Below are 26,009 nucleotides of genomic sequence, written 5' to 3' on the forward strand. Positions count from 1 at the left end.
TGTGTAATAATTTTTAACATTCATCTAAATTCATAACATCACATTCTGTACTGGCTGGTCATTCTGATCAATACTGATTAAGGCTGCACAGGCACATTAATAGGACTGTCAGGCACAAACCAGCACATTTCAATAGATCTGACCATTAAGATATAATGTTGATCAACTCAGGCAGTTTACACATTATTATTATTATTATTAATAGTAGTAGTAATAGTAGTATAGTAGTATGGAGCATTTATGCCTAATCTTGAAAATAAGCTCTAGGCATTTACAAATAGAACACATGTAAATATCAAAAGGAAAAATTGAACACAAGGTACCAAACATCATTAAAAATTATTCATCCCCCCCAACGCCTCCCCCCCCATCACACACCCCCTGCCCCCCCCCCCCCCCCCCCCCCACACACACTACACACAAGCACATGCGCACGCACTCAGAAAAGTCATAGCATACAATCATTAATAGTACACAGTGAAAAATACTAACAAATTCTGAAACTATCAAAACACATTATCTGACTGCAGTAATTCAAATGGTAATATGGAGGAGAAAAACCCTAGAATTGAAGATAACTGAAAATCGGTTTTTGACTGGAGTGCTTTTTTTTGTTTTTTTGTTTTTTTAACAATCTATTGAAGCCCAAAAGCCACAAAGAAGACAGGAAGTTTGAAACTTTGATCTGAGAACACCTCCGAACCACTGATTATAATTTTTTGACAAAATGACTGGACATATCTGGTGTGATGGTGGTTTTGTTATGATTTATCAAAGCTGGAATATTTAACCCTTTTGATGCCAGGGAAATAAGATTAAAGTGAAATCTATTTGCCAGGGTTTTAGTGCCCCATAATTGCATAGCTTGAGCACAGCGTCCGGCATTTTTCTAAGCAAGCAAGGAGGCAGGTAAAATACTGTGGCAGTAACCCAACCAAATCTCGTCATATAGGCAACATAGGGGTACTATATATAACCTTCACCCCCACCCCCACCACCAGCGCATTTTGGGTTTTGTTCTTTTAGTTTTTAAATCAGCAGGAGGCACACTTGAGTCATGATGAAGGCTTCACCTTTTTTATTTATTTATTTTTTTTGTACTTTGTTCTTTAATGTTGCCAGTCTGCATGTATTTCACACTCTATTCAGATAAGAAAAGACGATTCAAGCCGCCATTTTAAGGTATATGCCTGCTGTTCATTTTACAGAAGTGCCTTTGGTTTGGTCTTATGTGTTGTCTTGATTTTGGTTTTGTTCTTGTTATTATTGTTATTAGAGTTATTGTTGTATTTATTGTTAGTATGATTATTATGATGGTAATTATTATTATTATGGTGATGATGATGCTGATGGCAGATTCCTTGTATCTGAGGATTAATAAGAAGACCCTTTGTGAGAAGCCCACTGGTAGCTGTGCAGGCTAATTATTATCATTATTCCTATCATTACATTTTTGTTTGTTTCTTTCTTTTATTTGTCTGTTTTTGTTTTTGTTGTTTTTTAATATTCATATCTCCATTTGTCTTTCTTGTCAAACAACTGACAATGATGTTAAAAAAAAAAGTCATATCTGTGGGGTTTTTTTTCAGTTCATATGTCATTTTGCTGTATTTTGAACCTGCATCGTTTGGCACAATATTTATATACATTGTTGAAAAATGAATGACTAAACATGTTTGGGGGGAGACTTGAAAACAACAACAACAAAGAAACAACCCAACAATAATGATGAACAGGATAAGAGAAAAGAAAGGATGTAAAAGTTTGGATAAAAACTTGTGACTGATATTTCGTGTGTTGTGTTCTTCTGCTTTGATAAAATGGTTGATAAATGAGGCTATAGATAAGGTGAGGAGGATTTGTTGAATTTTTTTTTTTTTTTAATTTTATTATTGAATGATTTGAATGACCAGCATGGTGAGCTTATATGTAGAGAAGAGAGTGTGTTTTTCCTTTTGTTTGTTTTATTCTATTTTTAATGGATGTGTTATTTATATGCAATAATTAGTTCTCTGTGACACCTCCTTGAAAGTGAATGATTTCAAGTTGAATGATGCGTGCTTTACCTGTTTGTCATACACAGTGACAGTCTGGCTGTGTCTCTAGTCTCTGTGCTTTCTGGCTGGTTTGATTGTTTGTCTATTTATTTTGTTTGTTTTTGTGTGCATGGGGGAAATGTCTGCTGAAGTTCCGATTATATTTTCATTTGTTTAGTTCTTTTTCTTTTTCATTTTTGCATTTATGCTGGGTGTTCCCACCTTTAAACATTTTGCTCTTGTTATTGCATCTTTTTTTATCATTCTCATGTGCAGCAGTGAAAGAGATAGTCAGACCTGTATGATTCCACTCTCATGAATATACTGCAGTTTTTCAGGAAAATCTTTTCTTTTTAAAGTCTTTTATAGTCAAAGATTGCAGGTCAGTATGAGACAAATCTGGGTATATGGAAGTTTTTTTGTTTGTTTCGTTTGGTTTTTTTTAAATATGAGAGAACTAACTAGAAACTGCTTTTTGCAAACGATTATTGAAAGTCACTGTTTTGTCAGATTTTTCAAGGTCCTTGACAGATCAGTTTAGTTTGTTTTTTGTGTGTGACAAATCAGTAGTGTTTTTTACAAATCAGAATAGTTTGTTGTTGTTTTTTTCAAATGAACTTGGTATTGATGCCATCTTTAGCACAGTGATAAAGACATTTAAAACCATCCAATGAGCAACAGAATGAGCAGACCCACCAAGAGCTGGCTGAAAAGAGGCAGCTTCATCCACTAGTCAAGACGCCTTGAAAGACAAACCCCAGTCTTGATGGAACAAAAAGCAAAGCCTATCCCGGCAAATGTCACCCACCCATCTTGGAAGAGGCAGGTGTTCCCAATAGTCGTCACCAGCATGCCTGGAGTGGAGAAGAGAGGAACACAGTCAGACACCCAAAGGAAGGCCCTGGCCATGGAGTACATCTGCTCCGCCACAGAAGCAACGAGGGATGGTGGAGCTGGAATCTTCCTCCGATACAAAGACAGAGATGAAGAAATTGCAATCCCAACAGGAAAATACTCCACCAACTTCCGAGCTGAGCAAGAAGCCCTCTGTGAGGCAGCCACAACAGTCTCGCAGAACTCCACAAGAACAACAGAACAGGTGGTGGTGTTCTCAGATGCTCTCCCTGTGCTCCAAGCCCTCAAGAACTCCTGCTGCAAAGAACAGAACCATCTCACTTCAGCCCTTGTTGCTCTGAGTGTCAGAGTGGAGAAAGTGGTGATACAGTGGGTACCAGCACACTGGCATCAGAGGCAACGAAAAATCGGACATTCTGGCAAAAGACAGTGCACAGAAGGAGTAGGCCAACAAACTGGTGTCATACGATGAAATCAAGACAATCATCAAGGCACAGCAAGGAATAAAGTGGCGCCTCCAGCACCCCAAATATAACCCAGAAGACAGATACCATTTGCTGGAATGACGGGAACAGGTCAAGATCTTCCGCCTGAGGACTGGACACAACCACTTGCTCCACCATATGCACACAAAATTTGGCATTGGACAGAGTGGAGAGTGCCCTTGTGTTGAGGGACCAATGACAACCGGCCACATCCTTCAAGACTGTAGGACGCATGCAGCATCCAGGAGGAAGTACTGGCCAACACCGACAGCAGTGGAAGCCAAACTGTATGGCACCCTGGAGGAGCTGCGATGGACGGCAGCCTTCATCGAGGACACCGGGCTGCTCATCTAATGGGAGGCGAACGAGGAAGAAGAAAAAGAAGAAGTTGTGTTTTTTACAAATCAGAATAGTTTGTTTTTTTCAAATGAACTTGGTATTGATGCCATCTTTAGCACAGTGATAAAGACATTTAACAGAAAAACAAAAACAAAATAGACTTGCTTTTCTGATCAGTGTCACATTTTGAAAGCTACATAATCTTTCTCACTTTTTACATTGTGATTCTTCACTGTGGCAGTAGTCATATATTGAAATTATACCTATAAAACAAAGAAGAAAAAAAAGGACTGGCTATTATAAGGGGGAAAAGGGTGTGGAAATGTTTAACATGGAGTGTTATGAACAGAGCTGGCAAGGTGGTAACTGTTGGCAAAACTGCTTTTCTAAAAGGACAGACTCACTGCACCAAAACAATTCAACAGTATAATTCTGAATATAAAAGTATATGCATGTATCACTGTGAACCAACTGAACCAGTTCACATCTAAACATGAGAGATTGTTGACAGCCTCTTCCTTAGTCACAACAAGTCTGTTGAAAAGGTCAGTGACCTATCCCTGTCAATGGCAATATTTTCTTTCCTCCCAAAAAATTAAATAAAAGAAGAAAATGGAATATTGTTAGGTATTTCAAAATAACGTTTTAAAAAAAGAAAATCATGCAGTTAGTTATTTTTAAAAAAAACATAACAAAATACTATCTTTCAGGACAGTGACCCATAGGACGTGGTATTTGTCAAAAAAGCAACAACAAAATACAACCTTTCATGTCAACGACCCATAGGACGTGGTGTTTTTCAAAAAACAACAACAACAGAATTCAATCTTTCAGGACAGTGACCCATCGGATGTGGTGTTTGTCAAAAATGTCAAAAAAAACCAACAACAAAATTCAACCTTTCAGGACAATGACCCATCGGACGTGATGTTCGTCCACCCGAGGATCCCCCAGGTGTGCGACACCAACTGGTCCAAGGTGCAGACCATCCTGAACCTGCCCTCCGTGCTTTTCCTCAACGCCAGCCTGCCCTCTGACCTGCAGGAGGAGTGGCGCCTGCTCTTCAGCAATGGTCTCCATGGAGACAGCTTCACCCAGCTGGTGAAGATTCTGGAAGGAAAGGGGCCCACCCTTCTGGTGCTGCAGGACCGACAGGGGCACGTGTTTGGGGGGTTTGCCAGTCAGCCCTGGAATGTCAACGCCAAGTTCTATGGTCAGTGTTGATGGTGACAGTTTGTTAGGTTGGGGGGTTAGGGGTCAAGAGGGTGGGGGTAATAGTGGTGTTTTGTGTGTGGTATGTGTGGTGTGTGTGTGTGTGTGTGTGTGTGTGTGTGTGTGTAGGGGTTTGCCAGTCAGCCCTGGAATATCAACCCCAACTTCTATGGTTAGTGTTGTGGTGAAAGTTCGTTTTAGGTGGGGGCTGAGGGGTGGGGGTGGGGGATGTGGAATAGTGGTGTTCAGTGTTGTGTGTGTGGTGGTGTATGTATTGGGTGTGTGGGAGTGGTTGGGTGTGTATGTTTTGTGTGTGCATGTATGTGTGTGTGTGTGTGTGTACGCATGCACACCCATGGATATGTGTGTGTGTGTGTGTGTTAACTATAAACAACATGAGTAAACAGCTCTCATTTCAGACATTTCCTTGCCACCTGGACTTTGTTGCAAAATCATGAGAGAGAGAGAGAGAGAGAGAGAGAGAGAGAGAGAGAACAGGATCTGAGCAAATCATTGATGTATATTTTTTGTTTTCCTCTTCTTTAAATGACTGAGATGATCATGTCTGCTTAAGTAAATGTGTGTTGATGCAGGTGACGGCCAGTGCTACCTGTTCCGCCTGAGGCCCAACTATGGGGTGTTCTCCTCTTCAGGCTACAACAGCAACTTCATGTACCTCAACATGAACATGCAGACTCTACCCAACGGGCTGGTGAGGGTCTGTTGTGTTTTCTTGTCCGCTCCAGTGTCTGTGGTCTGCTCTGTTTTATGTCTGTGTTCTGCTCTGTTTTATGTCTCTGTTTTGCCCTGTTTATGTCTGTGTTCTGCTCTGTTAAATGTCTGTGTTTTGCCCTGTTTTTTGTCTGTGTTCTGTGCTGTTTTATCTTCAGCTTCAGTGTCTGTGTTCTACTGTGTGTGTTAAACTATAAAATGGAACGAAAATGTAAATGGGCTACAGTTTCCAGGGCAATAATTAATTAAACATAATTAAGCAATCAATCAATCAGTCATCAGTTAATAAGCATGTGGGTGGGTTTTTTTTTCTATTTTCATCTTGTTTCTTTTTTTCTTTTTCTTTTTTTTGTGACATAAAATTGTACATGCCAAGCTGGTGTTTCTTTCAGGGCATGGGGGGTCAGTTGGATTACTTCGGCCTGTGGGTTGCTGACACGTTCAACAGAGGCCACAGTAAGGCCCAGCCACGATGCACCACCTATGGCAGCCCGCAGTTGTCAAAATCCCCAGAGTTTGAGGTGGACATATTGGAAGTTTGGCATGTTGGTCCTCTGAAGAAGAAGGAAGATGATTATGATGCTGATGAACTCTCTGACGAGGTGTGTACTTTGTATTCATATGGGAGAGATGCAAGTAATTTTGGGGGGAGTTGGGGTGTGGGGAAGAACTTGTTTATTTTGATTTTGATACAGGACAATTGTAACGTACCACATGTGCATGACATGTTTCTTCCGTTCTCACCAATCATCCGCACTGGCACACCTTTATTCACATAACCATATCCACTCCATCTCATTCATGACAAACAACAGTCCAGCGCAGTGACAATTCTTGATTTCTAAATAAATGAAAATGTCAGGTATTTTACACACATCCATTAACAAATGCACACACAAAAGCAATTCTCATACCCATATACAACAAAAATGATTCTTACTCTTCTTTCTCTCCCTCTGCTTCTCTCTTTCCCATATCTTCTTCCTTCTGCTTCTCTTCTTAATCTCCTCCGCCTTCTTCATCAGTCTCTGGCCTCTTCCTCTTCTACTTCTTCCCCGTCTTCCTCCTCTTCTCCATCGTCTTCTTCTCTGTTTGCCTCCTCTTCTCCGTTTTATTCTTTGTCTTCCTCCTCTTCTCCGTCGTCTTCTTCTTTGTCTTCCTCCTCTTCTCCGTCGTCTTCTTCTTTGTCTTCCTCCCCTTCTCTGTCGTCTTCTTCTTTGTCTTCCTCCTCTTCTCCATCGTCTTCTCCTTCGTCTTCCTCCTCTTCTCCGTCGTCTTCTTCTTTGTCTTCCTCCTCTTCTCCATCGTCTTCTCCTTCGTCTTCCTCCTCTTCTCCGTCGTCTTCTTCTTTGTCTTCCTCCTCTTCTCCATCGTCTTCTCCTTCGTCTTCCTCCTCTTCTCCGTCGTCTTCTTCTTTGTCTTCCTCCTCTTCTCCGTCGTCTTCTTCTTCGTCTTCCTCCTCTTCTCCATCGTCTTCTCCTTCGTCTTCCTCCTCTTCTCCTTCGTCTTCTTCGTCTTCCTCCTCTTCTCCGTCGTCTTCTTCTTCGTCTTCCTCCTCTTCTCCGTCGTCTTCTCCTTCGTCTTCTCCTCTTCTCCATCTTCTTCTTTGTCTTCCTCCTCTTCTCCGTCTTCTTCTTTGTCTTCCTCCTCTTCTCCATCGTCTTCTCCTTCATCTTCCTCCTCTTCTCCGTCTTCTTCTTTGTCTTCCTCCTCTTCTCCGTCTTCTTCTTTGTCTTCCTCCTCTTCTCCGCCGTCTTCTCCTTCGTCTTCCTCCTCTTCTCCATCGTCTTCTCCTTCTCCGTCGTCTTCTTCTTCATTTTCCTCCTCTTCTTCTCCGTCTTCCTCCTCTTCTTAGTCGTCGCCTTCTTCGTCTTCCTCCTCTTCTCCGTTGCCTTCTCCATCTTCCTCTTCTCTGTCTTCTACTCTTCCTTGTTCTGTCTTCTTCTCAGTCTTCTTCTTGGTCTTCTCAAGCATCTCTTCTTTTTTTTTCTTCTACTTCTTTTTCTCTTTCTTCATCCTCGTCTTCTGTTTTAAGACTTGCTCTCTCTCCTTCCCACCTAAAATAGTGCAAGAACAAGTCCGATGTCCACTGTTCTGGGCTCAGAATCAGACTCCTCTAAGTTGGTAAAACAGTTATGAGAATAACTCGTGAACCATCAAAAAACAGATGGTTTTTTTGTTGTTGTTTTTTTAAACTAGTGAACATATTCATATTTCATGAAAAAGGAGCAATTCAACTTCACGCAACAAGAATGGTTGCATTCAGCTCCAATTAAACATTTTGCAAACATATATCGTGTAACACCACTGGTGTCCTGCGATATATAACAACAATAAAAAATATATATGTGTGATACTTTTCGCATTGATGACAGAGATATGGAACCAGAGTTTGAGGTGGACGTAATGGAAGTTTGGCATGTTGGTCCTCTGAAGAAGAAGGAAGATGATTATGATGTTGATGAACTCTCTGATGAGGTGCGTATTTTGCGTTCATATGGGAGAGATGCAAGTAATATATATATATATATATACTTTTTGGGGGTGGAAGGGTAGCGGAAGAACGTGTTTAATTTGATTTTAATACAGGACAATTTAAAAGAATATATATATATATATATAAAATACTTTTCCCATTGACGACAGAGATTTGGAAAATCAGTAAGGAAGTGAAAGAGAAAACAACCAAATAGGTGAGACAGATAGACAAAGAGAGGCAGAGACAGACAGTCAGACAGACAAAGTATTCATTATTCAGGAAATAACTGAAGAAGGCCTCAGCAGTAATTTAGAGAACGTGTAACATTAGATAGACATGTCATGAACTGATAAACCTATAGTGAACAGTTTTTGTTTTGTTTTTATTATTCATTTTGCTCTACCCTTTACCGGTGGTTAAGCCCACCCTAGTGACCATCTGATGATCTGAGAGGAGACGGTAGGCTGTACCCCATCTTCATCTCTGTCCCACATCTTTCTATCTTTGCATCGTTGCCTCCATCATACCCTCATTTGCTTTCTTCTTCTTTGTACCTTCCTGGGTTCACTTTCACTGTTGCCCCTTCCTCCTGCTTTCCTCTTCCCATACACACACACGTCTTCCACCTGCTTTCCTCTTCCCATACACACACAGGTCTTCCACCTGCTTTCCTCTTCCCGTACACACACATGTCTTCCACCTGCTTTCCTCTTCCCGTACACACACACATGTCTTCCACCTGCTTTCCTCTTCCCGTACACACACACATGTCTTCCACCTGCTTTCCTCTTCCCGTACACACACAGGTCTTCCACCAGCTTTCCTCTTCCCATACACACACACATCTTCCCCAGACTTGCCTGCTATCGTGCTGTGTCTATACATGTTCTGGAAAACAAACAAAAATGTCTCTGAGTTAGGAAAATACAAAAGGTATGTTGTTGTGCTGAAAAAAAACAACAACAAAAAAACCCACGAAAATTGCACATGGTTAATTTCTTCAGCCAATCACAGTGGCAGCTTTTCATGTGCATGCGCCAGCATTGTCAGAACCAACAGTTTAGAAAGGCCATGAAATGACTCGGCAAACCAACATGGCGACAAAGAGGAAGTTAATTCGTAACTACACTGAAAAGACTTTAAGTCAGGGATGAAGAGGATGCTTGCGGAACACTGCCTAAGGCAAAATCAGCATGAGTGTTGTCTGCAGCTGTCTGATGAGCTGAGAGCTTTTTTTTATCTTTTTTTTTTTATCAATGTATGTGCAGTTTAATGACTGCAAGCAAATGTGATGTGGTGTTCCTGATGATCTGGGATTGTTCTGTTCTTTTGGAGGCTGTAGTACTGATTGTCAGAATCTGGGGTGGGCATGTCATGTCTGATTTCCTCACACCCTCTGTGGCACTGCACTATGCTTGTTGACATGAAGGTAAGATAAGATAAGGTAATATAGAATAAGGTCAGGTCAGGTCAGGTTAGATCAGAAGAACTTTATTATTTCATAAAGAGATGTTGTTCCATGAGCGGCAAAATAAACATGGACGGTGACTCAACATGAGAATAGTAAACATGACTTTAAAAAGCAACATTTAAAATGGAAAATATTTCATATATTCACTGTAAAACATTGTAGTAAATATGATATAATCTGTTGGAAAGACACAAACCATAACATTGCATACATCATATTCCACACTCACTCCACACACTACCACACATCCCCAGTATGACAATATTAGAAACAGATCATTCCAGAAAGTAAAACAAACACAGCTTATTATCCAAGCAACACGCGCGCGCACACACACACACACACACACACACACACACACACACACACACACACACACACACACACACACACACACACACACACACACGCATGCATGCATGCACATACACTTATACACGCTCCTGCATGCACGTACACACTCACGGACGTGCACACACACATAAGTCTTAAGAATTTAAAAGGTTAAATTAATGATTGAGAATAAAAGTCTTCTGAGCTGTGGGTTTGGCTGAAATATTGGCATTGTCAGTTGCTGTCTGCCTGGCTTCCTCAACCACCAGTCTCTCGTACTTTGTTCTGTTTCTCATCTTCCATTCAATACACTTGATGCAGCAACTGAGAATTGTAACCTTTTGACACGAGGGCTGAAGATAGGCCAGTATCAGTAAGAAATGCCTGAAGTGTGGCCTCTCAAACAGCTCATCCATTATAGACCATTGTCAGTAAGAAATGTCTGAAATGCCTGAAGTGTGGCCTCTCAAACAGCTCATCCATTATAGACCATTGTCAGTAAGAAATGTCTGAAATGCCTGAAGCTAGGCCTCTCAAACCGCTCATCCATTATAGACCATTGTCAGTAAGAAATGTCTGAAATGCCTGAAGCTAGGCCTCTCAAACCGCTCATCCATTATAGACCATTGTCAGTAAGAAATGTCTGAAATGCCTGAAGCGTGGCCTCTCAAACCGCTCATCCATTATAGACCATTGTCAGTAAGAAATGTCTGAAATGTCTGAAGTGTGGCCTCTCAAACAGCTCAGCACTTATAGACCATTGTCAATAAGAAATGTCTGAAATACCTGAAGCTAGGCCTCTCAAACCGCTCATCCATTATAGACCATTGTCAGTAAGAAATGTCTGAAATGCCTGAAGTGTGGCCTCTCAAACCGCTCATCCATTATAGACCATTGTCAGTAAGAAATGTCTGAAATGTCTGAAGTGTGGCCTCTCAAACAGCTCAGCACTTATAGACCATTGTCAATAAGAAATGTCTGAAATGCCTGAAGCGTGGCCTCTCAAACCGCTCATCCATTATAGACCATTGTCAGTAAGAAATGTCTGAAATGTCTGAAGTGTGGCCTCTCAAACAGCTCAGCACTTATAGACCATTGTCAATAAGAATTGTCTTAAATGCCTGAAGCTAGGCCTCTCAAACAGCTCAGCACTTAAAGACCATTGTCAATAAGAAATGTCTGAAGTGCCTGAAGCATGGTCAATATCAAACAGCTCTTGTGCACTAAGCTGCTGTGTGTTGCGGTGGCAGGAGGCAGCCAAGAAGAGCATCCTGGACAAGGACCCCGAGGCCAAGGCCATGCTGGAGCTGCTGGGCCGGGGACCGGTCAGTGAAGGTCTGAGGGAGGGTGACGAGACGGCCGACACCCCCGAGCACAGCAAAGTTATATCGCTCTTCTGAGCACAGCTGTCAGTCTGTGTTGTCTGTCTGTGTCAGTGGGGGCAGGGGAGAGGCTTGGTGTGATTATCAGTCTCTGTATTAAAAGTGTGTGTGTGTGTGTTTGCATGCCTCTGTGTGTGTGTGTGTGTGTGTGTGTGTGTGTGTGTGTAGCCTTTAAGTGGCTTTTAATACGTGTGTGTGTGTGTGTGTGACTAGGGGGTGGTTGTGAGCAAAGACAGGGGGGTTGGGGGGTGGGGTGGGGGGCTAAGTGGCTGTTTATGTGTGTCTGTGTGCATGTTCGTGAATGTGTGCATGCATTCATATGTACATCCTCAAGTGGTTACTGACCTGTGTATGTATGCAAATGAAGTGGTTCTTAGGTGGCTGTTAATTTGTGTTGATATTTTTGTGTGGCCCCAGACATTAAAAACTTGAAATGGAACTTGTGCTTCTGGAATGGTGGAGTGGTAAGCATTTGTTATTTTGTGTATTAAGTATGTCTGCAGCTGCAAGTATTTCTTTTGTTTCCAAGATGTTCAATGGCAAACTTAAAAAAAAAAATCTTCAATTTTCCCCCCACCCACACCCCAGTATTTCCAAACAAAATATGTCAGATGATGTACCAAACATTTTCTGTGGAATTTAGTCGGGGGCTATATTTTTTACACACTGAAATCTTTTACGTGTGCAAGGCACATGACTAAATGAATAATTAACTGAACTGAATAGATACATATACAAATAAGTAAAGAATGAGGAACTCTTCTGAAAGAGAAACTCACCGTGGATTGAACCTGGTACTTGTAACTTTCTGTCAAGATGCTGTTAAGATAGCTGTTGCTGTTGCACGATGGGCTTGAATTCAGTTTCAGGTTACATCTGTTCCCCCAGTTCTTTTGCTTCGGCTTACCCCAACCCCTCCCCTCCCCTCCCCTCCCCCTGTTCTCAGTTCATAAGGCACAATGAAAGAGTGAATGTAAGTCTGGCTGCTTTGGCATTGTGTATGTGTGTGTGTGTGTATGCACACTTGCACCTGTGCATGCATGTGTGCTTGTGCATTTGATTGTGTGTGTGTGTGTGTGTGTGTGTGCATTTGCCTCTGAGTTGTGTGTATGTGTTTGTGTGTGTGTTTGTCTCTGTGTGTGTGTGTGTTTACTGCCACTGTTTGTAATAATGTTCGAAAAGTTCAGTCATTTATTTCACATTCAGCATCAGTGATCCAGCATTTGCTGGTTCGTTTCTCAGTTCAGCATTCTGGCACATTATTTCATATGTGGTCAACACATTCATTGTCACAATGTATATATGCATATTTATGAGAAAACACACAAAAAATCTCTTTGGTCCAGCTGATGATGTGATTTATTTAAATCATTTGTGCTGACACTTTGTCAACACATGGATACAAGTAGTGCCTGATGGGGTCTGATGGTTGATGGTATGATTTTACTGGACCTGTAACCTGGGAACTGCGGTACGTAGACATTGAAAGGAGAGTTGTCAGAAAATGTCATGTATTTATTCTCTGGTTTTTGAAACGGAGACATTGGTTGATTGTCACAAAACCTGTTCTATTTTGTGTGTGCCTGTTGAGTGGTTGTGTCTGATTTGACTATGGGTCAGAAGAACTTGTTCACTGCCTGTTCCTGTGTTCAAAAATGTAGGCTCGTAAGTCTGGAAAAGAGGGAATTTGTGAACCCTTCAAATCAGACTCTTCATTTTGAACGGGTCAGATGACCTTTACAGTTGTGATTTGGGGTTTATTTGGACTGAAAGTTTCTACAGGGATGAACAGATACTGAGAACTCCTTAATTTGGAATGGGTCAGATAATGCACACATTTGTTAAATAATAGTGGCTTCAATTCAAATAAAACAAGTGCATAAGAATGTGTGAACCCTTCACTTTAAGTGGCCCATATGATGCACACATTTTTTGAGGCAATGTTTTTATTAACGTGAAAAGTGCACAGGAGTAAAGGGAATTTGTGAATGTTTGAATGGTGCAGATGATGTTTATATTTTTGTTTGGTTAAGGTGATATTGGCTTAAATGAAAATATATTCCCTGGATCAGCCCTGAAAGAGATGGTCTTTTTGTGACTACACTGTTTTCACATACATGAGCACATGTGCACACACACACACACACACACACACACACACACACATGAAAAGAAAAAACAAACAAAAAAACGTATATGCACTCACACACACACACACACACACACACACACATACACACATGTGCACGCATGCGCATATACACAGGGGAAATCAAACTGAGATCAACTTTTTCATTTGCTTTAGACATTCTGCAGTCATTCTGTGAATAAAACTGAATTTCATGAGGATGTCGTACAAACTTTTATGTATTTATTTATTTATTTACATATCTCCTGCATTGCAAGAAGATAACCAGTGCTTTGTGGTTCAGCAGTGCAGTGCGTTTTGTAATTTATGCTGCATGTTGTATTTCAACAGTTTCATTTCCCTTCTACTGCGTTGTACCCCAGAGAATATGTATTTAAACCAGATGTATTAGTTGTTGTTCCAGATCCATCCTCAGCACGCTCTGTTTGCACTGAAGGGTTTAAATGCACATGGGTCAAACACTACGATAGGGACTGTAAATTAATCCAGAGCACAAAACAAACTGGAAGGCTCGTTCTGTTTTGCTGAAGTGAACATGAGAGAGAAGTTGGGGTTAAAAAGGAGAATGGTGGTAGCTGGTGGGCAGGGGAGGAAAGTGGTCAGCAGAGTTGTGGGGATTGTCAGAGGCAAGACATGGTGGAACCCACCACTCCAGGGGTCGTCTCTACTCAGTCTGGCTCTGTGAATTAAGGATTATTGTTGGCGCTAACTTGGCTGATAATTGTCAGCTTTCACTCAGTGATTCCTGTCAGCAGTAACTTAGCGATTATTGTCATCACTGATTTGGCGATCATTGTCGTCAATAACTAGGCGATTATTGTCAGTGACTTGGCAATATTGTCATCACTAACTAAGCGATTATTATTGTCACTAACTCCGCTATTATTGTCATCACCAACTTGGCAATTATTGTCGTCAGTAACTAGGTGATTATATTCATCACTAACTAGGCGATTATTGTCACAGATGTAATGTTGCTAGAAATAGATAGTCCTTGGTACTGAACTTGACTGGAATAAGTAACCTACAGTTGCTTTTTTCCTCTTATCCCTGGATTAGGGGCCCTGTTTTGTTAGAAGTGTCTTCATATAGCTGTGCTGGTTGGACATCTTGTTTTGTTTTATTTTGTTGAGACAGTGGTGAATTTCTAAGTGGCTGTTTGGTATGCAAGAAGGTGGTATCATGGCATGCTGGCATGGAGGAGAATAGCTACATGAATTCCAGTTATTGCCACATAGGTGATTTGTGTATGTGTGTGTGTGTGTGTGTGTGTGTGTGTGTGTGCACGCATGCACCCACACCCACATATGTTTGTAATATCTCTGTGGTGGACAGTAAGAAAGAACCACTTGCTTAGATTTGTGTGGGCATGTGTTTAAGGTTCAGACACATGCAATCTTCTTATTGTTGTTGTAGTTGTTATTATTATCAGTAATTGTTCTTCTTCTTATTGTTATCATTACTGTAATTGTTAGTAGAAATAGTAGCAGTAGCAATGGTAGTCATGCAGCAATAGTGATAGTAAGTAGTGTTTATTTTTGTAGAATGATAGAGCATACAGGGCAATGAACATGATAATATGAAATTAGAATGCTTATTAGCATTTGTGCTGGACATAGTTTCAGTGAGGTTTAAATGCCTTCTGTCACTTGATGACAAAGGACGACATAGAATTCACACTGCACAGATATGGAGCATGTTACACACCTCTCCTCTGGGATGAACACAAGGGTGAAAATATTTGCCCCAGCAGTGTCTCTTCTCTCCATTAGGTCCACAACATCATGTTGAATTTCAGTACATCTTGTCTCTTCTTCTTCAGAACTTTCAGGCCTTCTGTTGCTGTTTTGCTTCCAGAACTGTGAGATGAATACAAAAATAAAATAAAATAAAATAAAATAAATAATGGGAGAGTTTGACTTTTGTAGATTACATGTTTATTCTGTTGTCTGTTGAAGCAGGGTGATCAGTAAACTATTTTATAACAGAGAGGTAAACAGAGTGTGTCTCCCTGTACATGAGAAAAAAAGAAGAAAGTGGCATCTGTTTTTGGTGACATGCTGTTCCTGGGGAGAGCAGCTCGAATTTGATGCACAGGAATCCCACTGCTGGGACTGAAGTTCAATACAATTCTGTTCAACACAGTATACACCCAACACGATGAAATACAGTGTAATACAATTTAGTTCCAGTTTTCTTTCCTATGAGATACTTGATCCATCCCCTGTTTTGAACCAAATGTGGCTCGTCTCTCACCATATCTCTGTATAATTATTATAAGAAAAAATAGAATTGCTGTTTCTGCCACTGTCAAGGCCTGATCTTGTGATGCTTTTATTCAGTGCTGCCTTTTTTTTTTCATTTCTTTTTTCAAGTTTGCACTGTTGAACACACCCATTATTTTTTTAAAACGTTTCACCCTACATATGCCTTTTAAACAGAGTAGTTTTATCGATGTTGCAGTTTTGGTTGTTGCTTATCTTCTGTTCAGTAAATTGACTGGAAATGATAACAGTGCCATGGACTTGTTTGGGGTATGTGTGCTCACTGGAGGTGGCTTGAACAGAAGGCTGACGAAAGTGCCGTCGAGCATATCTGCTTGAAGGAAGCAGCTTTTTTTTTTCTTTTTCTTTTTTTTGCATATGTACAGTTGTTCTGTTTCAGAAAGAACATGTCTTGCTTCAGATGCAAGTAATGCCAATATCCAAATGACACTGCAGATGCGATGGTTTGGGTTGGCATTGAAAATATGCATGGATGATTGCTCTGGAGCAGTTGCTGTAGTTGGCTGAAAGTGGAAAAAACACTGACGATGGTGGTAATCATTGAAATAGAGACAACAGTACTAATGATAATGATAACAGAGATAATGATACTAATGATGATAATGATGTTTAGCAGCAACATCAATAATGATAGTGATAAGATCAATAATAGAACTATGTAAAAAAAACAAAAAACAATGAGATAAGTAACCATAATGATAATGATGATGACAAAACACCCTGTGGGTGAAATACCCCCCTCCCCTCCACTCCCCCCTGCCCTAAAAAAAAAGCACAAAAAAAGCTGATCATTATACTGCTTTAACCCCTGAACTGCTGAACAATGGTGAACTAAGATCAGTATGGCAGGAGTCTGAAGTGCACTTGCTACCTGTGTACTTTTCACTGTTGTGATTGGTTTTGCTGAACAAATGTAATGCAGTCTGATAGGAAGAAGTCCACATACACAGTGCTGACTGGCACCCTGACCTGTAAGCTGTCTTACCTCAGTAAGGTGATGATGAGCATACTCGTCAGCAGCTTTCAAGGGGTTAAAGAAGATGAAGCACTGCACTTTTTTCTCCAGCAGGGCCAGAAACAACAAAACAAGCCTGTAGCATGTTCTTTTTGTTTAACACTGTTTCTTTCTGTCATCAAACAGTATTTTTAGAAAATTTATTTGAAATGGCTTGCCTTTCTCTTGTTCTCATTCTCGCCAACCCCTGTCCTTATTTTATGTATTTCATTTATTTTATACTTTGTTCTTTCGTTGTCTAATTTATGATGACTGTGATGTAAAAGGTATTGACAGAAACTGAGATTAGTATTAGCACTTACTTTGAAATCAAGTATACCTTGTTGTGTTTTTTTTGATATGGTACTCAGAGGAAACTGCGTGATTTGATGTATATGATTGATAAAACCATTTTTCTTTTTATTTGGTTGCTGTTTGATGAAACTGATTTGTTTAACAAAAACATTTTTCTCCCATTTGATTGTTACTTTTTTTTTTTTTCTTTTTTTTTTGCAGCATTTATTTTGATTGGTTGTTACATTTCCTGAAATCATGACTTTGGTTGATTTCTCCAATTGATGAAACCACTGAATTATTTCTGAAAACAAAAGATGTTTTCAAAGTCAAGAAAGGAACACATGGCCAAAAGTGTCTGTTGCAATAATTGTCACGGGCTATCATCAGTTTTATCTCTTTTAGAAAGTAATAAGTGTCCTTTGGAATTAAAAAAACACACCAAAAAACAAGAAGTTGTGTCTCTTCTCTCCTTTCTCTGAGGCATTTTTTAGGCATTACCTCCACTTTCTGAGGCCACTCACCCCAAGATCCCCATACAGTTATACACAGCCAGTCTGCTTTATCTGCCACAGTTCAGGGTCAGCAGTCCAAAATAAATGCCTACAGAATCTGGGACAATGTTTTTCTTTTTTTAATTTGATGATGAATGATAATGAGAATGATGAAAATGCTGTTATGGAGATCCAGTTAGGTTTGGGACTTCATGGCAAAGCTGTTCTCTGTGCTTCCTTTCATAACGTAACCTATCCCGGCATCAACCAAGCTCAAGAGATAAAGACAACTCGTTCATGAAGTGGATAATCCCTCAGCTGTGTGATGATCCAAGTCTTACCATTTGAGCTCATAGCACATTCAACTGAGTGTAGGAGCTGGCCACTGGCTGAAAAATCCCTGCCTCTGTTGTGGCTCAAACCTGCATTCTCTCAGTCGTCAATCCATAACACCATGACACGAACCACTTTATCACAGTGTCTGGTTGTTTCCCCCCCCCCCCCTTTTTTTTTAATTTATTTAAGTTTATATGAATTTAACATGGTCAGTTAATGAATAGTGTTTAAAAAAAAAAAGCCAGTGCTTTCTTCACCAGTTTGAGTTGTTTTTTTACCAGATGAAGCCATTTCATTTCACATTACCATGTCACTTTCTTGTTTTGATTTGAGGTGGCTGTAAAGACTGATGACAGAGTTAATCCTAGGTCAGAGTTACTGCAACAAACTCTGTTGGAGATTACTTTCTTTCATTTTTATGGAATTATTTGTTTGGTATGTTTCATGAAATTTTCACTTTCCCTTCACAGGTGCGTGTGTCAGAAATGTGTATGAATCAGTGTCACACTGTTTCATAGCATCTGCATTCCATAAACTTGATCTTCATGTTTTCTTTTATGGACTGAATTCTTTTAATTCAAGCTTACTTCCATCATCAGTTCATGGCAGTGAATGAATATTTATGTCACAAAATGAATGTTGGTTTCATATTATAGTTTGATGTGTGAAAGCCTATACAGAAAGTGCAATACAATTGATGGTTGATGGTCTTTATTGATTGGTTGATGTCGTTTTATGACCCCTCCCCTTGCCCACCATGTTCGGGGGAGTAAAGAATACCACACAGTTACTAACATCTGGGGAAATTTACTATCATTGACACCGTGCATAACACTTGTTGATTTTTATTATTGAGATTCCTCATTTGTTATAGAGTGTATGTATACATGTTGATGCTTCTTTGGTTTGTTTTATCAAATATTTTGGATGGCGCGTGGGTCATTCACTTTAGGTGACAGTGATTTTTGAAAACATTACTGATACCTCGATATCATTCCCCCCCAACCCTCCCCCACCCCCCACACCCCCCTTCCTCCCCTCCTGTCCCCCTTGCTTTGAGCACATAACTATTTTGGGGTTTTGATTTGTTTTTGGTTTTGGAGTGCAGGAGGATTTTTTTTGTTTTTTGTTTTGATGCCAGTGTTGCATCGATGCTGCCAGCATACAGTGCATTTGTGTTGTGTGAAAAGGACGAGGTGAGGAAGGATAGTTTAGATATTCTTTGGGGGGATTAAGGGTGTTGTTGTTGTTGTTGTTGTTGCAGTTATATGTCCATTCTTCTAGAGGTTATGTGTTAGTTACTTAAAATTTCTTCTGAGTTATATTTCTCTTTTTTTGTTGTTGTCATATGTGTGTGTGTGTGTGTGTGTGTGTGTGTGTGTGTTCTTTCTATTTAATTTTCCTGCCTGATTGTTGAGGTTCTATGTACATGAAGTTTGTTGGAAGGCACTGACCACCTTGGCAAATGATGAAACGCCACAAACATATGATCGGATATGGTGGGAACAGAGCTCATAAGACACACTTTACTGTGAGAAATCTTGGTCCAAGCAAGCTCCTGCCCAGAGTTTATTTTGTCAGAGGTTCAAGAAGGCATATGGGGTGGGACACAGTCTCATAGTTTTAAGTTGTAAGAATGGGATCATACAGTGTCATTTGCTTTGTGGATGCATCTTTAAGTATTGCTCAAACTTTCTGATCAACACTGCAGGTATTGTTTTCTCTTGAGCACGGTTGATGAAGTGAAGAGTAGAGTGCAGCAGTCTCAATCCAAAATGTATCTTCTAGGAAGCATCTTCACCATCCTCCTCTTCACCTTAAAAAATGGGGGGAAAAAAAGAAATTTTGACTCAAATTTGGTGGCCCTTCATACTCTGCTCTCATGGTGAGCTCAGTGTTGACTTCCCCTCCACTTTTGATGAGTTGGTGTCCAAGTCTGCACTATCAGCAGATCTATAGGGACTGTCACTGTCAAAAAGAAGTCTTCAGTCGAGACGGGACACTCACCCAGTCTTACTCTGTGACAAAGCTGTCACTGTCCTCAGTTACAGGCTCAGCAAGTGATGTCCAGCATGTTTTGAACACCACCAGATTGATCCAGCAGCAGTGCAGGATCGGCTCTGGTGGGTGGCCTGATGGTGCTCTGATATTGATAAATCCTTGAGAACTGACAACACTGCAGCTGCTGCAGATTGAGCCTGAGTGGGGTTGTGCATGAGATATTGGGGTCAAACAGCATGTGGTTAATTCTACTTGGAGGTCATGGAAAACAGAGCAGGAAAGAAAATGGTGTGGAAGGCTGTTGTACCAGGGACGTTTGTTAGGCTTTGATAGGAAACAAAAGAAACCCAGCATACCATGAACCTATACATTGTTCTGTTGTCAAAAATGATGATTATGTGTGAGATTTGAACTGTGTAATCCTCACATGGAAAATATGGACATGATTATTCAGACATGTGATGGGAGGGATGTTTGCAGGATTGCACTGTTGTAACCTTGTAACCTTTGGTTGACTGAGCGTAAAGAATGAATGAACTTGAAACTGATGGATGACTGACACAGCACAACTGCAGCTGAACAAGAGACAGAGACAAACAAATGAGCAGCAAGCAAGCTAGCAAACAAAGGAACAAAACATTAGGAAACAGCATTATTGCACATACCTTTTTTTTCTTCTTCTTCTTCTCATTTTTTTATATTTTTTATTTTATTTTATTTTATTTTTTAACAAAGAAAAAAAAGAAGAAATTAAGAAATATCCCATTCTGTTTCCACTCCTTTCACTGCATTTTCATACTGTTTTAGGAAAAGTTGATTTCATTGGGTCTGAACACCCACTCCCCTTCACTCCCCTCCCACCACCCTTCGCATTCTCTCTCTCTCCTTTTTCAAAAGTAATATTCATTCTTGTCTGTCAGAAAGAAAATTTACTTGCACAAAAAACTGCAGTGCTCAGTGTATGCTACAAGGAGGGGGGGTGGGGGGGGGGGGGTGGAGGGAGAGAGAATGAAAGAGAGACAGAAGTAGAAACCAGAATGCAAACAGTATTCTTTTTAACAAACAAAAAATATTCGTTTCTGTCTCTCACATAGATACAAGAATCCAACGCATGATAGTATTATTGTGGAAAGAGTGAGGGAGGAGAGATCATGATACATACAGTGAGAATGATTATCATATGTTTTTTGTTGTTGTTGTTGGATGCTTGGCTCTCTTTGTGTAAACTTCACATGTAGACTGACTTGCTTTTGTAAATTTGTTCAGGTGATACTTAATATATGTTACAGATTTTTTTTACATTCAGGTCAAATTATGTACATAAATAGGCGGATAATAATATTACCAAGCATTTAGGTCTCATTATGCAGATGAATAGGTGGACAGTCGTGTTACCAATCTCAGAATGTGTTTGTGCTCTTTGGCATTAAGTAAACATAGAAAAGGGAAAAGATGATTTTAAAATGGATGAAACATGTATAGCCACTGCTAATGTTTTGTTGTTTTTTTCTTCGCTGTGATCCTGACAAAGGGGAATGTCACCACTGATAATTGTTACATATACATTTGTTTAGCAGTCTGTATGAATGACATGTACAGAACTGAAACAGTAATAGTAAGACATCCCATTTTCCCCTTGCATAAATTTCCCACAGTGCATGACCTCAGTCATATCTTTATTTTCTTTTATTTTCTTCTCTTTTTTTGTTTTTGTTTTATGCGTGCAAGAAGTGAATGTCACAGAAACAGTGACAGTGAATTTCCTCTTAGAATGGCATTTTATGTACATTTACGGCAAGGACTACCTGTATTCAGTTATGATGATGATGATGGTTTTAAATTTTTCATGAACACAACACACTGTGCTTAATGCACTTTTTCTGTAGTATGCTACAATATCATTTAAAATAAAAATGCAACTGATTCCATTTCTTTCTTTTTTCTTTTGATTGATAGTGTGTTTTCAACTTGCGTGCATGCGTCTCATCTTTATGAAAAAGAGAGTGAGAATAACCCTTTCCTGATTGCATTGCATTTGAGTACTCTCTCTCTCTCAGTGTGTCTGTTACTGTCACTCTCTCTCTCTCTCGGGAATGATTTCAGTTTCTTGAAAATTGGGCACAGGGTAACTCATTACCCCTCTTTTTGACAAGATAATTTGGTGAACAGTCGGTTAATGCCAGATATGTTGGTTTTAATTGGAAGTGATACAAAAAAAAGAGTTACTATTACAATTTATTATAATTTGATAAATTCAGACATACACACAAAATGTACTCATAACATACACAAGACCTATGCGTGGACACATGCACTCACACACACACAAACACACACATATTTCTTCAGCACATACATGTGCACATAGTAACAAGTGCACTTCTCCTTATATGATACAGACTTGAACAGAATCACTGATCTCATGTTGGGAACAAACAAATTAAGATATTTATGACACGTTTCTTCACAGGCTATATGATTAGATACAAGCACATGTACCAGATTAGTATAAACATATAAAAGATCAAATTTAAAGTGAAAGAATATATAAGTAATTCTGCTAAAAGATCCTTCACAAAGAGAACAAGATCGACCTGTCATTGCATAAAAATGAGGAAAAATTGTGTTCAGGATCAGTTCATGATCGTAACTTCGGACAAAGCACCAATTAAATGAGGGTCCAGCAGGAAGAAAATCAAAGAACTTATTCAATGTAATTTTCTATAGACCTCTGGGAGCTTTAATTGAGAGTTGATATCAAAAACAACAAACACACAAATGTTCACCATTGACTACAACTGACATGCAAGTATTATGTGGATCTTTATTCAACATATATTTTAACTGACATTTTCTTTCACTGGTTTTGTGTGGGAGGGAGGGAGAGGCGGAGGGAGAAAGGTTGGTGCGTGCGTTTGTGTATTTACTCTTTTGATCCTTCAGCGTTCTGGGTCTTAATGAAAATAATGCTGTTATTAGAAGTTGACCCATTTTCTGGCAAATCAACAAACTACTATATTGACAACAGTATAATATTTTATTCTTATTCTCATTATTGTTTTACAACTGAACAAGCACCACCATCAAAATGTGTGCCTGCTTCTGATTAGACGTCTTCTGCTGAAACACACATATAAAAAAGTAATGGTACAGCACGCGGTTAACCGTCTCTTCTTTTCCTGCCGTGTAGTCCATGGCTCACACACATCTAAAATCAGTGTTCAAAACCCGCTGCAGACACACTGGCTTGCTGATAATGATGTGCAGCTGTGCTGTCCACATAGCTGCAAACACAGGGGGAGGGGAGGGACGGGGGGGGGTCTGAGGGAGGCTTGGGGGGCGGGGGGGAGGACCACCGTCAAAGTTGCGAACACATTTACAAATAAAACCCCTCTATGCAGCCGATGTGAAACGCATATTTTAGTTGCTGCACCCGTTTTCCCACTATGACCATGTTCTTTACTGCTAAGAACCCCCTGTGACACCAGCCCCAAGTCTATTGCTTTCTTTTTTCTGATTGCTTGAGTCTAGGGTATTTGTTTTAGTCAAAGTGGCATGTTTACTTCTTTTTTTCTGGTGACAACCCTTTTGTACTGTGGAAATCATAGATCCTTTTTATGTGTGCTAAGGGCATGAACACATGTTATAAACATGTATTCTAAATGTGAATTGCTTACAAGCATAAGAATGCGTCCAGCATTTCCACGAGTCCGCTTTTGTCTGTTCACACAGGCATCTTTGATCCTTTTCTGGTGTTCTGTGAATGTCTGCTCGTGGTGCTCTTAGTATTCACCTACAGCTTCAGAGTTCAGATGACTTCATGCAGATTCAGTTTCAGTTTCTATTGTCTCATAAACTAAATGGGTATATATACCTACTATTCGAAGAATGTTCAGTTGTTCTTGTACAATCACTAAATGATTCAGCAGAAATTTCCAGTCGGATGAATTAGGATGTAACTGTGCAAAATGCATTGCCTGATTCTATCATGACCTGACCATGAAACGCGTCCGCCAAGGAAGCGAGAGACTCTGAGAGCACTGGCTCGAATCACGGTACAGTTGCCAATATTTTCTCCCCCTACACAAGACCTTGAGTGGTGGTCTGGACGCCAGTTGTTCGGATGAGACGATAAACCAAGGTCCTGTGTGCAGCATGCACTTAGCGCACGTAAAAGAACCCACGGCTACAAAAGGGTTGTCCCTGGCAAAATTCTGTAGAAAAATCCACTTCAATAGGAAAAACAAATAAAACTGCATGCAGGAACTTGAATACAAAAAATTGGGTGGTGCTCTCAGTGTAGAGACGCGCTCTCCCTGGGGAGAGCAGCCCGAATTTCACACACAGAAATCTGTTGTGACAAATAAACAAACAAACAAAAAAAGAGAAATACAAAATAAAATAAAGTTATTCTTATCTTACAGAGAAGAGGCTGTTGTATCGGGCTGGGGAGTATTGACACAGGAGAGTATCGGCCCGGAGGTATCGGGGCCTGGGAGTATCAGGCTGGGGAGTATCGACATGGGGGAGTATCAGGCCAGAGAGTATCGGGCCGGGGAGAGGGGGAGTATCGGGCCAGGGAGAGGGGGAGTATCAGGCCGGGGAGTATCGGGCCAGGAAGTATCGGGCTGGGGAGAAGGGGAGTATTGGGCCGGGGAGTATTGGGCCGGGGAGAGGGTGTGTGTATCGGGACGGGGAGAGGGGGAGTATCAGGCCGGGGAGAGGGGGAGTATTGGGCCAGGAAATATTGGACTGGGGAGAGGGGGAGTATCGGGCCGGGGAGAGGGGAAGTATCGGGCCGGGTAGAGGGGGAGTATTGGGCCAGGGAGAGGGGGAGTATTGGGCCAGGTAGAGGGGGAAGTATCGGGCTGGGGAGAGGGGGAGTATCAGGTCGGGGAGTATCGGGCCGGGGAGAGGGGGAGTATCGGGCCAGGGAGTATTGGGCTGGGGAGTATCGGGCCTGGGGAGTATCAGGCCGGGAAGTACCGGGCCTGGGGAGTATCGGGCCGGGGATAGAGCAAGTATTGGGCCGGGGAGTACCGGGCCGGGGGAGTATCGAGCCGGGAAGTATCAGGACGGGAAGTATCGGGCCGAGGAGAGGGGGAGTATCGGGCCGGGGAGAGAGGGAGTATTGGGCCGGGGAGTATCAGGCCGGGGGGAGAGGGAGTATCGGGCCGGGGAGATGGGGAGTATTGGGCCAGGGAATATCAGGCCGGGAGAGGGGAAATATCGGGCCGGGGGAGTATTGGCCCGGGGAGTATCGGGCCGGGAAGTATCGGGCCAGGAAGTATTGGGCCGGGAAGTATCAGGCCGAAGAGAGGGAGAGTATTGGGCCGGCGGGGGGAGAGGGAGAGTATCAGGCCGGGGAGAGGGGGAGTATCGGGCCGCCGGGGAAGAGGGGAAGTATCGGGCCGGGCAGAGGGGGAGTATCGGGCCGGGGAGTATCGGGCTTGGGAGAGGGGGAGTATCGGGCCTGGGAGAGGGGGAGTATCGGGCTGGGGAGGAGGGGGAGTATCGGGCTTGGGAGAGGGGGAGTATCGGGCCGGGGAGAGAGGGAGTATCGGGCCGGGGAGACGAGGGGAGTATCGGGCCGGGGAGAGAGGGAGTATCGGGCCGGGGAGAGGGGAAGTATCGGGCCGGGCAGAGGGAGCCGGAGTATCGGGCCGGGGAGACGGCGGGGGAGTATCGGGCTGGGGAGTCAGTATCGGACCGGGGAGAGGGGGAGTATTGGGCCGGGGAGTATCGGGTTTGATTGTGTCAGTTGTGATAGAAGAGAGTTTTTGTTTAGTTCCTATGATTGTTGCTTCAGTCAGTTTTGTCCGCGTTCAATTGTAACGTACTCGTATTTAGAGTCCTCCACTGATCGAGTTTTGATCATGTCCAGGAAGAAGTCATATATTTCTTGCAAGAGCGAGGACGATTTTATGTTCAGGGGTAACACTCTTCTAGAGTTGAGTGTCATCAGCATAAGAATGGTGACTGACATTATGGCGGTTGACGATTTCAGCAAGACTGAGGAGCAGTGTCCACAGTGTGAAGAGCACTGCAGTCTCCCAGACTAGAATCGATCAGTGACTAGATAAGATTTGAACCAGTTGACTGAGAACAGTGCCGTTGATACCAAATGTAAAA

The 26,009-nt window shown here is 41.4% G+C and overlaps 1 protein-coding gene across 1 annotated transcript in view; it reads left to right on the top strand.

Moving 5' to 3' along the window:
- The window catches only part of LOC143300869 (MTOR-associated protein MEAK7-like), a 32,967-nt gene extending 11,168 nt beyond the window's left edge, over positions 1–21,799 (top strand). The window contains exons 5-8 of the mRNA XM_076614839.1: positions 4,622–4,928; positions 5,521–5,639; positions 6,052–6,261; positions 11,193–21,799. Of these exons, the coding sequence (XP_076470954.1) occupies positions 4,622–4,928; positions 5,521–5,639; positions 6,052–6,261; positions 11,193–11,342 (786 nt within the window). The 3' untranslated portion in view covers positions 11,343–21,799. The remainder of the gene's footprint in view (positions 1–4,621; positions 4,929–5,520; positions 5,640–6,051; positions 6,262–11,192) is intronic.
- The last annotated feature ends 4,210 nt before the right edge of the window (positions 21,800–26,009 follow it).

Source organism: Babylonia areolata, chromosome 26 (genome assembly GCF_041734735.1).
Source record: "Babylonia areolata isolate BAREFJ2019XMU chromosome 26, ASM4173473v1, whole genome shotgun sequence".
NCBI lineage: Eukaryota > Metazoa > Mollusca > Gastropoda > Neogastropoda > Buccinidae > Babylonia > Babylonia areolata.